Below are 18,236 nucleotides of genomic sequence, written 5' to 3'. Positions count from 1 at the left end.
CTATAACCCAAAAGTCTCAGGAAAAGGTCAATGTCACAAGACAATGACCTAGAGACAGCTCTTATCTCTGTGCAGAGGTGGGAAGTCAAACACTTATTTTGCTGTCTTGCAGGAACATCCCCATCGCAGGGCACACTGTTAGGGGCATCTCCATGCCCACTTGGTAAAGCTCTGTGCTACTGTGGCAAAATAAACTGAGCCATACAGGGTTGCTCATACCCCAGTATTGCTAGTGAACTAGAGGATAATTCCTACTCCCCAAATGGAGTTACAGAAAACATTACTCTATAAAATAAAAGCTAGCACTGACAGAAAGCACATATCATTACAAAGCCATTGTTTCAGTGACAATTATTTGCCTGAACACATTTGTGATCTGAGCTGCCTGTTAGCATCTTGGCATAAGTTACAAAATGAAGGTAAACAACACATTTTGACTTGGGAAAAATAATCAGCAGATTGTCAAACCACAAATAGATCAGTTTGTTTACATCAATCTGAGAAAAACGTTAACAGTTACCGATTGCTTCTTGATACTGGTGACTAACAACCCACATGGTTCAAACCCTGTGTGCTTTATTAGTGAATGGCATATAAACATCAAATGCATCAGGCCCTGTACCGGATAATATCCTGTTATTCTCTTCAGAAGAAGAAGAATGGCAAATATGGAATGAAACTAAGTAAAAGCTTGAAAACTCTCTGCCTTTTGTATGACATTGTGAAGTCTGAGACACATCATTAAAAAGGACAAGCACATGCACCTGAATATTAAGCAAAACCCATGCAAGCTCATTTCAGGACCACTATCTCTCTCCATCCACAGCATGTAAGTGGAAGCAGAAGAAAATGAGAACTTGCTAACACCTGATGAGACTTGTAGGAGTCATAAACTGGCCAGCATTAACTATCATCTGTAATCAGGAACCCCAACAGACAAACAACAGTGAACCTGCAGTATGACATTAGAGAGTAACTGATGTTGAAAGTGTAGATAATTAAAAATGCTGAATGATGCAGAAAGCATTGATTCAAAGTTCTTTTATGTAGTGGAAAGACACAGGATATAAAGCAAGAAAATTGAATGAGTCCCTTCCAGACATACTTTTGGTTTAGAGAGCTCAGATCATATGCTCCAAGAAGAAACAATGACATTTAATAACTATGAAACCACAGGAAATGAAACTGCCATAGACATTTCAGAGAAAACACATGTAACTTCCTAGAATATATTTTTAATATTCATAAAATATTTTCAGCTACTAGAGTTCACTCAATAAATCATATAGTGATTTCCAGAAATATCACACACACTGCAGCGGCAAGATTTTATTTAATCCAAAAATCTACTAGATTAGCTGTATTTTTAAATCAAGACAGAAAATTATATGCTAGCATTAGAATCAGACAGCCTTATCCCATCAGACCTAGAGTTTAAAACAAAAATTAGCCAACTCTCTGGTTTCTATTTCCAAGACAAATGACAATATTAAACTGTCTAAAGCTATTTCTTCCATCTTCCAGATAAGCTAGGCAATCTACACCCAATTCTTCACTGAAAGCAGTTTGCCTCTACTTACATCTTTGCTGATTTAGATACAGCTGCCTTGATTTATGCTGGCATGTTAACAGAATCAGGCTGCTACACTACAATAAGTATGGTTTTCTGTGTGCAAAATACTATTGCATAGTTTTATAGACTATATATGTGCGTGTATGTGTGTACACACATATACAGACACAGAGACATATATACAAACACACATATATGCCTTCTTAGTATCTTTGTGCAGTAAAGAATTGTGAAATCTCATCTTGCCCATACTGGTGAAGTTTGTGCCAAGCATACTGCATGTACTTGTCATTTTATAAAATGACTAGCCAATTATTGTCAGCCAGAGATAGAGATTGATACTAAAGGTCATTTTTATTTATGTCAGACACGGGATGTTTCAGAAGCTGTTATGGAGTAGCTACATCTGTGCTCTCTGAGGGTTGGATGCACTCCATACATGCTGCTGGAGGACAGAAAAAGAAGGAGATCATACAGGAGGAAAGAACTATCCTGGGCTTCACTGGAAGCCAACCACATAAGATGCTCACCTAAGCCAGCCTTTCCACAGCATCCCAGGGAATTGGGGCTTTGCAGCTCACAGACATACCTCATGGAGGGCCAGAGGTTGTTTTTTATTATCAGTTTTAATCTAATAGAAAGGTTTCATGGCATTTATTTCCTCTATAGCAAAATTAACTCTACTTGCAAAGCTTCCTCCCCCTCAGAGGGAAATAAGATGTAGGCTCGGAAGCCCAAATCCGCAATGATATTTAAGTGCCTGAGGAACTGTGCCAGAGTGTCTGGCAGTGGAAGCTAAACAGACTCAATTTTAAAAGAATATAGTGAATGGAGAGACAGACTGAAAGCTCTGGGGAATGAAGTACTTCTTTTATCTACTATGGGGGCAGCTGTTAAAGTGAACTTCTCTATTCTTGCTCGTCTGTGTGCTTAAACCCACCATCACTGACATCTCCACTTCTGCTTGAAATTGGCCTTTGCTACAGCTGGCACCAAGTTAGTCATGAATGGTATTTCCATGACATCAACATCAGTCCAGTGGGAGCTGGACAGAAATAAATACAGTTTGTATGATTACATGAATGTTCATCTTAACGTTCCTTGCCCTGCAGAACAAAAAAAAAATAAACTCTTTGTTAAAGGTAATAATATTCTTCTTGCTTAATTTAAGACACACAGAAACAGTCAGATATATTTGAAAAAGCTGTTTTACAGATTAATTTATGTAGCTTGTGCATTCTGTCATTAAACTGTTATTTTCCATATCTAATTCTTGACATTTTGCATTGAATCTATTTTATTCATTTCCTCATGTCTCTGTGTTGGGACAAATGCCATTCTCAGTTGTTTTTCTATCAATATGTAGCTAATGGAATTACCCTCATCTCATGGCACTACAATTGGGCTCTCTTTCTACATAGGTATTACAGCCACAGCATGACACAAGGTGGAACTGCATCGGCACACAAAGGCTGCTTAACAAAGGGTACACACCAATATACTGCTTCTAATTTCTGCAGGTTATAATTTCACTCTAGTAGTGCACCTTATTCAAGATAATAGAACAATCCTTTTGGAAGCTTTGTAATTTTTGTTACAGCTGAATTTGGCTTTCCAGAAATGCTATAAAACCAAAAATCGGCAGCTGCATCCTGTTGAAAAGAAGCACCTTCTAGATGACTGAAATGTTAACATCTAGATCTACACAGAAGAAAGCACTGTAGATCAGTGAGAAGAAAATGAAGGAAGGAGGCATTCAAATGCCAACAGTGCTTCTCATGCTTGTATTTTAAAAGCTCAATATGTAGAAGTCTTTGGATGGATGGATGAATGGAAAAATTTCACCTGAAAATATTTTAGGGCACTAGCAATTGAAAGAGATTTCTTCAATTCCTTGTATTGTTTCTTCAAATGAATACATGCTGTTAGAATGTGACCTTCATTTTATCTGACTTGAAGAAGTAAGGTTAGGAAAAGTATGCTAGAACAGGCAAATAGTAGTTATTGCACACATGTTTTAAAGGCATACAAAAAAACCTTTCACTTTGGTGTCTGATGTGTTTAGGGAAATCATAGACATAGTTTGTGTTATCTGCCATAAGGTCTTCACTGAGGAGGTTCATGCTGTGAGGATTTCCATGGCAACTACTTACATTGACATAAGTGTTCATTTTTGAAATTGAGAGTCCAGGGACATGATTAGCTACAGCAATTATACCATGTAAACCACCCAAACAGAGATCTGTTTTTCAGGGCCAAGTAAACCAACTTGCCTTTTCCTCCATGGCAACCAACTTCAGAATCATCTACTAAATTAGGAAAAAAAAACCATAAGTTCTTTTTTTTTTCTTTACAAGAAACAATAATGTGTTTACATACACACATACAGATGAACTGATAAGTTCTTAAAATTACAAACTACATCAGGTGGCCTAATGAAAGTCTACATGAAGAAGACTATAATGAGGTCAACCCAAAGAGACACAAAAACGGATTTTCGAGAACATTTCCAATTCTATTGAAATCAACCTCCAAAGAGATTCCAAAAAGATGACAAGTTCTCTCTCATCCTTAATGAAAATATTTAGGAAATAAGTACTCACCAATGTCTTGAATTGAATTGAAGCTGCTATAACAAAATGAAGTTCTGACATAGTATAGTGGTAAAAATAGGGGTCTAAATTAACAAGCTTTGCTCCAGAGGGAAGAAACAAAAACAAACAACCCAACACCTGCCTTAGCAAACCCAAAAGGCCAGCAGCCAGATCCTTTATATCTGTTTCCCTCTCCTTCAGATGCAGTCCAGGTTTTACCAGGTATGAGGTAGGGGCAGGAGGTAAGTGCAATCTGATAATCTCAACCTGCAGACTCTTTGGAGATCACAACCACTCAGCACAGACTTAATTCAAGGTTAATTTGTAATGGGATGGGGCTGATATGCAACAAGCCCTAAAACCTCTTGGCCCCATCTAACACTTCCCTGCCCTAGTCTTCCAAGTGATTGTTTAATCCAGCTGAATGTATTCATCTCTCAGAGCTGATGGATGATACTTTTACTCATCAGCTAAAGTAATACTTAAATAGCTTTCCTTCTGCAATATAGTACAGCTGATATAGATCATTAAAGCTAGCTTGAAAAACATAGTTTACTTTTATGCAGTCGTTTGAAAGAGATAATTTTATATCAATGAAATTAAAGCTCAACAGAAAACCTAGTTTTTATATTCTCTTTAATTCTCACATATATTTCAGACATCCATTAAAACCCCATAACATTGATTTATTCACGAAAGTGTTGTAGTCTCCTGTTGGAAGTTTTCTCCATGAAGTTAATGTTAATGGCCTGAACAGATGTCCTTTTTTTCTTGTAAGGGTTATAATTCAGAGCTATGCTTACAGAGACTGTGTCTTACAGTATAAGTAAAAATTCCTGGAAATAACTGTTCTCTGTGATGCACCATCTCATCTCCTTACCCTCTGAATGGTCAAACAGTGGCAAAACTGTGTAATTCATTTCAAAAGGACATTTAAGGACTCATTCATGAGAAGCATAACAGTGGTGGAGAAACAGATATCAAGGAAGAGCAGTGGGGCAGATAGTGAGCAGCCACATCAAGCTAGAGGAAGCCACATACAGTCAGGCTGCACAGGAACAGGCGGAACAATTCTGAAAAACTATTTTCTTCTTTTGGGAAGAAGATGGCAAGGTTTAAAGGGGCTTGTCCCAGGATGGCACTGATAGGCAGCAGAGCCTTTGCCACAAGTACCCTTCAGATGGGACAAAGGAAAGGATGAGTTGAGCTAGAGAAGTACTAAGGCAGAATTTGCTAATACAAAATTCCCATACCTTCCCATCAGCTAGTGTCCTCAAAGCAGGGACTGAGCACTGAAACAAATCCATTGCCAGAGCTGACTGGGGAGTGGATATTCATCCTTGCTGCCTCCCGCAGATAATGCACTACATCTCAAGCTGGGTACTGGAACATGGCATATCCTCCTTGTCTTTATTTGTTCCCACTGAGTTCATTAAATGCTTTTCTTCACCAATGATGAAAATAGTGAGCTCCTGAACATGCTGTGTGTAGGTTTTCTACTGCATTCACTACCACATTCAGCTACAAAGCATGTAGATAACACAGTGTGGTCCCCCGTGGCTTGGATAGATATTGCTATTGCTGGATGCTCAGAGGAGTTTTCCTTTAGGATTCCCTGTGCTGTGGCAGAAAGCTAACCCTCTTTCTGCATAGGCTTGTGCTATTGCTGGAGACCAGGAAGGAGAAGAAAAGCTGCACAGAAGGCAAATCCTGCTATATTTAAGTGATAAATAAAGCAAATACTCTATGATATAAGGCTCCCATGCTCAGCAAGGCACTGCACAAACTTAGATTGAGACAATCTGTTTCCCTGAGGCTTAGAGGCTAAACAGCAAGCGAGAAAAATGGAGCTGCACAACAAGCAGAGAAAGGCATCTGACAAAAGCCTCATTAGCGCGCCATTTCCTTTACCCACAGCATATGTTTGTTTCTTCTCAGAGCCGGCATTTCTGTAGGTCTGCATGCTCAATACTTATCCTGAGTATCCAGCAGTGAGAAACAAAGACTGCATAGCCCTCTGAGTTATCGTGTTAAGCCTTTGCTTCTCTAATCACTCTATGTTGTGAAAATTCAAGTGTCTGACTGAGAAAAAAACATCTAGGGTACAGCAGAGATGACTAAGAAAACGATTCCTGCCACTTTAATTGCTTTGTATCAAGATATTACCTCTTGATGTGTAAACATCAAATTAGCAATATTCTCAGGGTGAACAGTAACACAGCAATCTAATAATTCCTTCCAGCTATACAGCGACAGCTAGGCGCTCTCCTGTCCTACTGTCTTTTCCTCAGTATTTGGCACACTGAGTATACTTCAAAATGTATCCCTGTGCTGCAGACCCTATTAAATTCCAATTATTCTATCTCTCTGTACTAACCTCATAACTTTGAATCTTATCAGCACTTGTGCTGCCATTTTAGAGAGAGAAGTGTATGCCACAGCTGGCTGCAGTAGCAGGGGTCAGTGAGCCAGAACGTTACTTCGAGACCTGTTTTCCTACACTCAGGGCTCTCTCACACATTCCACTTGAATTTGTTGTAGGGAATCTGGAATCCAGCATTATCCAAATCAGCTTCAGAGGACTGCTTAAAAATAATCCTAATATTTCCTAGCCTTAAAAATAACTTTTATCCAAGGCAACTTTTTAACCCATATTTTTACTTTAATCAGATCAGTTTCTATAATATTACTGTCCTGTCAGGCAACTTTTTTACCCATATTTCTACTTTAATCAGATCAGTTTCTACAATATTACTGTCCCGTCACTACCTCATAGCTTAATAACCTTCATAATCTGAGTACACACTTTATCATCATCTTAGACATTGTCTAGGGGATCTTAATCCCATTGCAAAAAAGAAACATTTTGGACACCATGAACATGGCACAAGTGCACTCAGTAAATTGCCTTAGACTATCCCATTATTCAGGACGCATCTCCATTGCTGAACAGACTAGTGCAGGAATGGGGGCTGGGAGCTGTTCCCAGTCATCCCGCAGCTCTGTTCTGGGGTCTTCTGTCTGACTTTCTTAAAAACTAGGGAATATTTTGAGGAAGGGACATTCTTAAGGACCACTTCCTGCAGCATAAATATAATATACATAAATATTACAATATATAATATATATAAATATTACAACATATTTATCCATATCCTCTCAGTAAATGTGCTATCTTTTGGGAACTTCTCATTTAGACCATCTTGTTTTCAAATCACAAGCTTGTGTTACTGTCCACAGCTTATCTTCCCACTTTCTCCAGTACCACACATTTATACATTTATCCTCTTTCTATGAGGTATAAATTTACCCAACTACGCCAATACACATAATCATTTTTGAATGAACATTTACAATAAAAACATTGTTTCAGTGAAGGCCAGAGATGTGTTCCCTGGTCTCTGAGTTCAATCAACAAAAATTCAATGGATGTCAACAGAGTCAGTTGGGATTTTCATCTGTATAAATATGAGCAGGATCTGACAGCCATACAAATTACATCTGTTTCATTGCAGCCATCTGTAATTCAATCTCCAAAATATTAATCAAGTTTATGTGACATGATTTTTCCTCCATCATCAACTCATGCTCCTTGGTCTATTACCCTTATACACTAATAGATTTTTATTCCCCTAATATTTATGCCTTTAAGGAAGATTGAGTTAGATTTACAGGACTGTGATCAATACCACATTACCTTCTCTTTAATCATTCTGTATATATCATTTGTTTGCTATACGTCTCTCCATGGTTTGGTCTTTGCACTGTTAATCTAACACAATATTTAGGTTTAGCCGTACATTTGAGTATTATACAATCCCACCAATGCACTCAAAAACTAGTAGATCTACCACTCCATGATCTTGTTTTTCATGCCAATTTCTTACAGTTTCATTTTATTCATCTTTCTAGTCCTGATCTTTCAGATCTTACTCTGAGATAAGGTCACAATTAATTCTTCTCAATAATGACAAGGGCTACAGTAGGGTATTTTTCTTTTCCTTTATTTCTCTTCTCTTCTCTTCTCTTCTCTTCTCTTCTCTTCTCTTCTCTTCTCTTCTCTTCTCTTCTCTTCTCTTCTCTTCTCTTCTCTTCTCTTCTCTTCTCTTCTCTTCTCTTCTCTTCTCTTCTCTTCTCTTCTCTTCTCTTCTCTTCTCTTCTCTTCTCTTCTCTTCTCTTCTCTTCTCTTCTCTTCTCTTCTCTTCTCTTCTCTTCTCTTCTCTTCTCTTCTCTTCTCTTCTCTTCAAATAAAAGTTTTGATTTCATAGAATGACAGAATAGTTTGGGTTGGAAGGGACCTTAAAGAACATCTAATCCACCCCCCCTGCCATGGGCAGGGACACCTCCCACCAGATCTGGTTGCTCAGAGCCCCATCCAACCTGGCCTTGAAAACTTCTAGGGATGGGGCATCCACAACTTCACTGCCCAGTTCTGATGCCTCACCACCCTCATGGTAAAGAATTTCTTCCTTAAATATAATCTAAATCTACACACTACAGTCCCTGATGAAGAGTTCCTCCCCAGCTTTTCTGTAGGACCCCTTTAAGAAGTTTAAGTTTTCTTTAAGCAAGTCACTTCCGCTGGAATTCAGAAAAACACTACCTGTTTTGAGATCTGGAAGAGCTGGCTATACTATGAAGTGTTTTTGAAAACCTGTTGATAATTAAATTAAGATTTTCTGTGGCAAAGCACTGCACAGTTGCACTATATTCATATTTTACCTATCTTCTCCAGGGATGATTGACTATTCCACTTTTATTTTTTTTCCTGAGCATTTGTTCAGCTGCACTTCATATTCTTTTTCCTAGAATTAATAAGCCATATGAACATAATCTCCAAATATGCAGCAAGAGCTTTTCCCTCTCACATCACACTGTATCAAAACACTGCTATAGTCCAATCTTGGCAACAGAATCCACTTAATAAATATGGGATTGTTTCACCACATTTAAATCTGTGGCTCCCAGATATTATGCAGTTATGAAAAACGTCTTTTCAGCTTCCTGGAGGTATCTTGTTTGCAATTCCTATTATTTCTCATTGCTTCTATTAAACATCCTTTAGACTGGATAAAGACAATGATCCAGGTGTTTTATATTATTAATGAACACATTTGACTACACCATAGTTCAACCAGGAATAGTCCTCCTTGTTTGGTCTTTGGGTATTACTGATATTATGCATGGTTTATAGAGGCTACCAGGCTTTCTTAAAGATTTTTCTCTATATTATTAGTCTTCATGACACCTAGCACAGAACAGTGTAACAAATCAGTATTTTTTTCTACAAAAATGCATAGAACGTATAAGTTAATAATGTTTAAGTCTACAGTTGTTTGAATAGGTTAGCAGCTAAAATTGGTTAGCACTGAAATTTGGTGAAGCCAATCTAATGCCCTTCTAGAGACAAGGGAAATAAAATAATAATAATAAAAAATAAAAATAAAAAAGTGTATTTTGACCACAGTAAGGCCCCAAACACTGGTTCTCATAAGTGAAAAGAAAATCAAAAAAGTACAAGCTAGATGAGAATACTCTCAGTTGAAATTAAAGCAATACTGAAAGGTAGTTGAATGAAATATTACAGAGAATTAAATACTACAGAGACTTGTTAGTCATTGACTGGCCAAATGGTCCTGCATTCAATGCTGCATAGTCACAGTAATCTGGATGATGTATTAAACAACATATGGTTTTAAAATGATCCCAAATGGGTATGAACTGCAGTAAACTAAAGAGCAGGATTAGAATTCAAAACTTTCTTCATAAATCTGTTCTAAAACAACAGAGTGAAATTCAGTGGGGGCAACTATAATGTTATGTACATAAACAAATCAAGTGCATAGAAACAAAGTCAACTCATCATGTGAAAGCTTTTCAGGAAAATATTTGGAGGTCTTTGTGGACTGCAAGATGAAAACAAACCATGAGTAGACTATTAGAAAGGAAAGTACACACTGTAAGGAGATGTACAAGCAACTCCCGAAGGAATTCCTTCCAGTCTATGGGGGACTGTGGTTCACAGTGCCGTAGGTAAGGCTTGTTTCCAGTTGTGTGTACATCGAAGGAGAGAGATTGGCCAACTGGAAAGACTCCAGACAAGAAAATGAACAAGGGTGGCAAGTCCTGTGGGGAAAGTTGGAAGATACAAGAATTGGCTACCTCAAAAAAGAGGTAATTGTGAGGAGAGATAGACACAGCAAGAATACCTATTCAGTATCTAAAAGGCTGGTAGAAAGAGGAAAGAAGTTTGCTTCTACATGACTGTGGAAGCTATGACACAATATAATAAGATAAGCATAGCAAGAAAACATTTCTGAAAGTCTAGAGGCAATGTAGGTGGCCTTGGAGTTTGCGAATGTTCACCACTAATGCTACTTTAAAAAAATCAGGTAAAAAAAGCATTTTTTAGAAAAGTCATTCTCAGGGAGCAAGATGGATTACATAAAGATGTGTCTTACTGTATTGCATTATGTTTTCTTCTCACATATGATGCTGGAAAATCATTCAGTGGTTTACACCGATCACTGAGGCAGGTTTCTCAGGGAAAGGAAGGCCATCATCCTGAGGGGTGACTTGAACAAGTCTGACATAGGAACACTAGAATCAAGCAGTCTTCTGGGAAAGTTTGAAATACATAGTTATCCTCAACAATCAAAAAAAAAAAATCTGAAAAAAAAGATAATATGCAATTCTGATAATATGCAAAATCTGAATACTTTTTATGCTAAGATAGAAGAGACACTTGTTCATGAGTCTTCATAAAAAAAATTTGTTAGACTTGTAACAACAAAGCATTTTCAATGATTCCTATAATATTGTACACTTTCTTAAATCTCCAAATTGTTATTTTCAGATTTAAAAAACTTGTTAGTTTTCTTCCCAAAACTGATACAAAAACCATTTTATTATCTAGATATAGGTTATTTCTTCACACAAATATTAGTTTTAAGTATGGCTTATAAGATGTGAAAAGCTTTGATTAGCAAAGCGGCATCTCTGTAACAAGTGCTTATTCTTTTTGTCATTCCTCAGAGGCTTCAAATTAGAAAGACTTGATCTATTCATCCCTGATACAGACGCCACGGAAGCCATAACAGACAAAAAGAGAGCTGTATCTAGCTAATGATACCAAGCAGAAATCAAGAACCTTAAACGAAAATGACCTCAGAGTAGCCAAAAGACTGTCTGTGTTAGTGTTGAATTGAAGCACAGTAAAATAATTCAATTTCTGTCATTGTAAAATTTGTAAAATTTCTGTCAATGTAAAATTATTTCAATTTCTGCTATTGCTGCCCAAGAGAGCATAATTACTGTTTCATTCTTCTGAGGGCAATTTATCCTTCTTTTTATATCCTTCTATCCCCATCCTTAGAATTTCTTTAAAATTCTAAAACCTTATAAACTCCAGGCAAAACTCTCCACACTTGGCCACTGTTCTGTGAATACTAAGGCTGCTTAGATTTTTTTTTTAAATATTCTCAGGCTTGTTGCTTTGACATACAGCAAGAAAAATCTAATTTTGGCCCCACTTTTATTAAAGTAAATCTAAAGTAATACCAAATAAAGTTAGGGGAATCGGTGCTATTTTCAATAACCTCGAGTTATATCAGAATATATTTTCTAAACAAAACAAACAAAAAAACAATACTTAGACATTGTACTGGATATAACAAAACATTTCTATCATCTCAGATGAAACGTTCTGAAAAAAAAATGTATGAGTTTACCCCTTAATAGTCAATATTGCTACTCTTAGATATTTAAAAAATCTGAGTCACAAAACTGATTTAAAAATTGTTTTTTAAAATGTATTTAGGATTTTTATTTTTATCCATCTAGTTAAGGTTTAACCCATCTCATTTACAAACTTAACAGCTTTATCTCAAGAGCTAGAGACATCTAGAAAGCAGGAAGTCTGCTGGGATTTCTCTCACTCACTTTCTCACTGCCAAGTATGTGACTGAAGAAGAGTTGGCAATCCTGGTTATCTGAATTAAGATGACAAACTGGATGTCTGGGGTCCAAAGCCGTAATCCAGCCAAGCTGTTGCTCCCTCCCTTTCCTCATATTTATAACAGCATCTGTTCCTTCAGTCTTCATAGTGAGTAGCAAAGTTAAAGAAATGAGGAAATTTTCCCTTTTTCTTCCTCATCTGCTTGGCTTCTTGCCTAACTACCTGCCTGCTACACAGGGCATGTAGCATGCGAAGCCCGTTTTGACAAGACACGAGCTGCTACCATTTTATTTTTGAGGGAAAGAAAAGAAGGATATTTCAAGTCACAGGGAGGGGGTAATGATTTCAGAAGGCACTCTTTGCAACTGCTGCAAAGAAAGACAAGCACATGAGACATGTTTCATCACTGAGCTTTCCTGCATTTTCCTTATCAGTAATTAGCGAATAGCAGAATATGTGCACTTCCTCAATGGAAGTAATTACTGTGTAAAGGGCCAGAAGTTTTCAAACCAAAACTTAAAAGACATCAAAATTACACAGGCCTTCTGCAGGATTTCTGGAGGGACAATTTTTTCTCTCTCATTCAGAAAAAAAAAAAAAAATGCAATTGTACACTTCTGTTACCACAATCTCTATTAGTAAAAGACAGCACAAGAATTACGAGGCATCCTTTAGGAGTGGATCAAAATTCCCGTACTGTCATGATGAAGTACCACAGAAACAACATATATCCAGCATTACGGTCCAGATATTAAAGCATTTTTGCTGTCATTGATGAGTTAGGCTTTCCAACTTCATTCCTCTTTCACAGATTAGCTTCTCTTTCCAGGCAGAAAAGACTGCAATCTCTGTAAGGCAGAAAACAGGAAATCTGTAACCAAGCAAGAAATCTTTAACAAGTCTAACTTTAGGTTAAAGGCATAACCCCACCACCCACCCCCCAAAATAAATAGATAAAATACAATAACTCTGCTTGCTCTCAACAGACCTGTTTCTTTAAGTCACAGAAATGCTCTTCAGTCAAGGAGAAGAGTAGGAGAGATCACTGGGGTCAGTCTGAGACAGGTCTTGCCTTTCACAGACTCCTGAAGACACTGAAGTACATGAAGTACAGTCAGCACTCCTGTGTTCATGCTTGTCACCCATTTGTGAGATGTAAACAGAAACTTCTTCAATGGGAATAGTTTATGACACTGAAGGTCAAACAGAAGTAAAGAACCAGAACAGACTGAAGTAATGTGTGAGAAAGGGGAAAAATGCATAACAGCGAAGAAAAGGAGGGTCAAAAAGAAAAACAACAAACCCCACACCTGAAAATAATGAAATTGTCATAACAGTGGCTCTCAGAAGAAGCTTTTCAGAAAAAGAGTGAGATTTACAAAAGCTATTAAAAATGTGCAGGAAAATACCAGATTAATTGATAGGAACCAAAGGAAGCTCAGCTCCATTGTGCTCAAGCTTCCTTTTAAGTAGCATACAAACTACCAACTGTCAATTAAACAAAAGGATTTGCCAAAGAATTACAGGGCCAAAAGTTATAATGCAGAAGAGAGCAAGTATTAGATGTAAATATGGAAAAAAAAATCACACTGCCCTGTATGAATAGATGCTCCCTTTCCAATAACATTAAAAATGCCAAGCCCTAGACACTAGCTTGGGATGCCCTAGCAGCATCCTGGCAGGTAAGTGAAAGTGTTGTTTTGGAAGCCACATTCTGCACGTACACAAATTGACAGCCTCGTAGAGAGCTCATTTTCTCCACAGTGTTCTAGGGGAATGATTCAGAAACTGAGATGGCAATATGATACCAAAATGCAGCCATGTATATCTGCTATTTTAAAAGAGTCCAAGACTAAATAGTCTCCTTGAAGCCATAGAAACAGTATTCAACACCACATGTCCAGAGAAACCTGCTAAATAAAACAGCATTTCACCTATGACTCAGGACGTGAGAGTTGAAGGACTTTGGTTGTGACAACAGCTATGTGTTCAGCAAGAGAATTTATGGTTCAGCCTGGAGAAGAATGGGACAAATACACCTTGCCCCCTGAGCACTTGTGTTACACTGAAAGAGAACTTCAGGTATCTTAACAATACTAACAATACTTGGCAGCGCTCTCTACCATCATAATAAAACAGCTTTTGAAAGGGCCAAAAGTAGCTAAGTACTTTTTTTCCCATGGAGCTCTTTGGAGAAAGAATCCCAGTATCACTGGACAAAGATCAGATTAAAACAGATGATTAAACATTTTCCCATATTTGTAAGCAGGATCAGTTTGTAGGGTAATCTGTTGCTGAACAGTCATCTCTAGGCTCAGAGTACAATTAATTTGTAAATATCATCTGAGACACAGACCATTTGCAAAATTACGTCTGCCTCCTCATGGCTGACCAGGCAAGTTTTTTTTTTTAATCATTGTGATTAAGATGTTTAACTGAAAGCTGAGTGATTCATACTTTATATAGAAAATTTATCACATAGTTTACCACTAATTTTTCCCCTCCCATTCCTCTTCAAAGAACTTGACAAGGCTGGACTTGGTGGATCTGTTCTTCTTGGTGGATCTGGCTGTAGCTCTGCTCATGAAAAAAAAAACATATGTATCATATCTCCTGTTCAATCACCCAGCACTTTTTGTTGATGCTTCCCCAGAAAAATAAGCAGCTACACAATTTCTTAGCCTTTTTGCCCCGTAGTGCAATGCTAAACCAGCCACGTTCCACAAGCTCTGCAAAGCTCTTGTTACCGCTATTTGTCTCCTGGAAGGGGCTCACCCATCACACAGACAGAGGAGTTCACCATGGTTTCAGCAGGGGCTATATATTGCACTGGTGTTCTACCTGAGTCTGCTTTGTAACAAGACATTCAATATTGCTAATGCCCAGGGAATAGCGGGTATGCCATGACTTCTGTAGCATCCAGGTGTTATAAGAAACACAGGAGTGCTGTGTATTAATATTGCCATTACACAAAAACACTGTATTGATCCAGATTAGCTCCTTATCCATTTCACTGCTGTTTAAAAACTGCTGTTTGAAAACTTTATACTCTAGCAGCAGTAGTTTTGTCCGCAGTACTAAAGTTTCAATAACTACTCATACAGAAAGTCAATTTCTGGAAAGCTAACATTAATTTGTTCCTTATCTTTCTACACATTATAGCTCATAAGAGTGGCCCTAATGAAGGAAAATAGTGTACCCTCTTCTCCCCAGGTCTCGTTTTATTCCCTTTATGTCTGAAAAATGCAGTTATATTATTCTTTATTTCAAATTATGATATTTACCACACATTTTCATTTTTAAAATACTAAGCTTTTTAGAAAGAGATGCATATAACCCACCAGCTGTAAAAAAATAAAAATAAAAATGTATAGATGATGAATATAAAAACTCATGAAAGATAAATGACAAAAATGACTACACCTCAACAAAAACCCAGGAAATCCCAGGAATATTGAACTATAAATGGTATTAAAGCATGAATGGAAATATTCATATATAATTACTATATATATGACAGAGACTTGATGTCATGTATTTTTAGAAAACATTGATCATTTCTCAGGCCAAAGAGAGAACTGACTTCTGACTTTGAGGCTTTTCCAAGGTTAAATGGTGCTTCCCCCTTTCAGGCATTAAAAGACTCTTTTAGACTTAGCCCCACTTCTAGATGAAATCCAGATCACGCAAACATAAAGGCATATAAATAAGCTTACTGAAAGGGAAGTTAACTAAACAATTAGATACTTGGAAATCTATGTCTGATAATTACACCAATGTATTTGGTAAGCTTGTAGTGAAGTGCTTGTTGAACTCTCAGAGGAGAGGTGAAGGACTCAGTTTGTCTCCACAAAATGGCAGGCGTTCTTGTGAAATATTTATACCAAATTTTCAAAGAAGCCAGTGGGAGTTAAAAAATCCCACCAGCTCCCAGAAAAACTCAGCATCTTGCAGTAACCATAAATGAGCAAGAAGACAAAATATATTCCTTATACTGTATTTCAGTGCTTTTAGATCAGAGTTAAATATAGGCATATTGGCTAGATAGAATAAGAAATACATGTTACCTCTGCCAGTGGTATGAAGGCTGTCGGTTTGGCAGCTTACAAGACTATAATTTTGTACACGGACTTTAATCTGGAAAGTTTCCTGTTCTAGAGCAACAGTGGAAACAGTACACAGAAATACATGTAGTCACCAGCACTTCCACTTCCTTATCTGCATGACTCATCGCTCCAAATAGAAGACGTTATATGCCTGTGAGATCCTCAGACTTTCTGGTCTGACTTTTCAGCTAGGACACCAAATACAATTAGTGTCAAACATATGATAGCTGTTTCTGGGACTGTGAAGGCCTGGTCAACTAATTGCTGATTTTAGACAATTGTTTTCACTGAAGTATTTGGTATTTTTACTTCTTTCTAGAGCAGATAAAGCTACTATGAGTTTGTATAACACTGGAGTGGTCAGACCACCAGTAAGATGGCACAATTTATAGGGTGCTTGTGTAGAAAGAGATATGAAGGTAGGAGCCCAGCTACCAGCTTCCAAACCTAGAGCTCTAATTCTCTTGTCTATTTCTGCATGAGTCACAGCTTGTCCCACTAGGGATGAGCAATTTATTTCTTTGTGTAAAGTACTACATATAATACAAATAAGGTAATGAAAACGACAGCTTATGTAGGAACCAGAGAAGAAGAAATCACACATTTTCCATGTATTTCCATATATACTGTAATTATCAGAAAGAAGATGAAGTGCCAACATTCCCCGTATCCCTCTCCACCCATTATCATCTGCCTTTAGCTGCTCAGACAAAACAGGGTTACGGGAGGCTCATCTTCAAGTAGTGAAATTCTTTGGGAAGTGGTTTGCAGAGGTAGCTTACTTCAAACTAAAATTGCACTGAAAGAAGCCTACAAATATTGAGTTATTTTCCATTTCCGTTGATTAAAGTATGACTTCATTTTTCACTCTGCCTCTTTCATACGCTTAATAAACTCATGCCCTGTGGTACTGGTGACTTTTACAAATCAGCTTCTCAACTACCCATCAGTCTTTACACACAGAATTAATGTTTTATTGCTCTTGTTCTGGTCGTAATGATTTTTCGCTTCCTCTGCTGATTTTTTTAATCAAAAGTAATTTACAGCACTCTTCACCAAGACAAGCCTTTGCCAATTCTAAATACATCATATGTGTGTCCTCTGCCACTTGGTCAAGTCAGAAATTTGACCGATATGTTTTGCTGTCTTTAACTCAAGCTACATTAGGTAATAAATAAAAGGGTCTGGTAAGAATTTCCCTAACCATTTAAATTAAATTAAAATGCCACTTAAGTCACTTAACATTCTATTTTTCTGCAAAGTGTCTTTTCAGGTAATTTTAATAAGAATGTCTATATGAAACAGACTTTTAAAATAATGGATTGTATATTGCTTGACCTGCAATTTTATTGAAAAACAAATAAAAAAGGTTTCTTAAGAAATCCAGTTGATTTGTCACTGCTTATGAAACAATCACTGCGGAAGTCATTAAGTGGATTATGGATAACTTAAATAAAAGCTGTTCAGAATCAACTTGAATCAAGACAAGCACCTACCCAGCTTTTCATGCATCTATTCTACAAGAAGCAGTTGTGAAGCTCTTTAAGACATCACTTAGCAGATGATCATTTTTGTCATAGATTTCCCTTATAACATTGGCATAAACCTCACTTTCAGTTCTCCACTGTGCAGTGGAGATAAGACTTTCTCCTTTATAAATATACAGTTTTGTCTGCTTTTAAACTCATAAGATCCTTGGATAGTGATAGCTTTTTACCACAGGCACTATATATTTTATTTTTATTAATTCCAGTAGGTATATTAAAATTACCAAAATAATAAATCTTTGATTTTCCTCAGCAATAATTTATAAACCTTCGATAAATACTCAGCTAATCATTTCTAAGTGTTTTTTTTTCTTACATTTCTGCAACAAAAAAGACAGCTAGTTATATTCATCTGTGAATTTTCTATGAATGTGCTGTATAACATTGTTATGCTTAAGCCCCCGGTCAATATTTGTTAACTCTTCTAATCTTAAGAAGATGATTTGTGTACTGGAAATT

The 18,236-nt window shown here is 37.1% G+C and overlaps 1 protein-coding gene across 4 annotated transcripts in view; it reads right to left on the bottom strand.

Moving 5' to 3' along the window:
* MTA3 (metastasis associated 1 family member 3) overlaps positions 1 to 18,236 on the bottom strand; it is a 196,611-nt gene that overhangs the window by 4,409 nt on the left and 173,966 nt on the right. For all 4 annotated transcript variants that reach the window (XM_080586122.1, XM_080586123.1, XM_080586124.1 and 1 more), the window contains 2 exons: positions 14,612 to 14,701; positions 4,177 to 12,972 (listed from right to left, as the gene is read on the bottom strand). In XM_080586122.1, coding sequence (XP_080442248.1) covers positions 14,639 to 14,701 — 63 coding nt within the window. In that variant the 3' untranslated portion in view covers positions 4,177 to 12,972; positions 14,612 to 14,638. The remainder of the gene's footprint in view (positions 1 to 4,176; positions 12,973 to 14,611; positions 14,702 to 18,236) is intronic.

This window comes from Anser brachyrhynchus (assembly GCF_964034855.1).
Source record: "Anser brachyrhynchus genome assembly, chromosome: 3".
Lineage (NCBI taxonomy): Eukaryota > Metazoa > Chordata > Aves > Anseriformes > Anatidae > Anser > Anser brachyrhynchus.
This window is presented reverse-complemented; position numbering and strand designations above follow the sequence as displayed.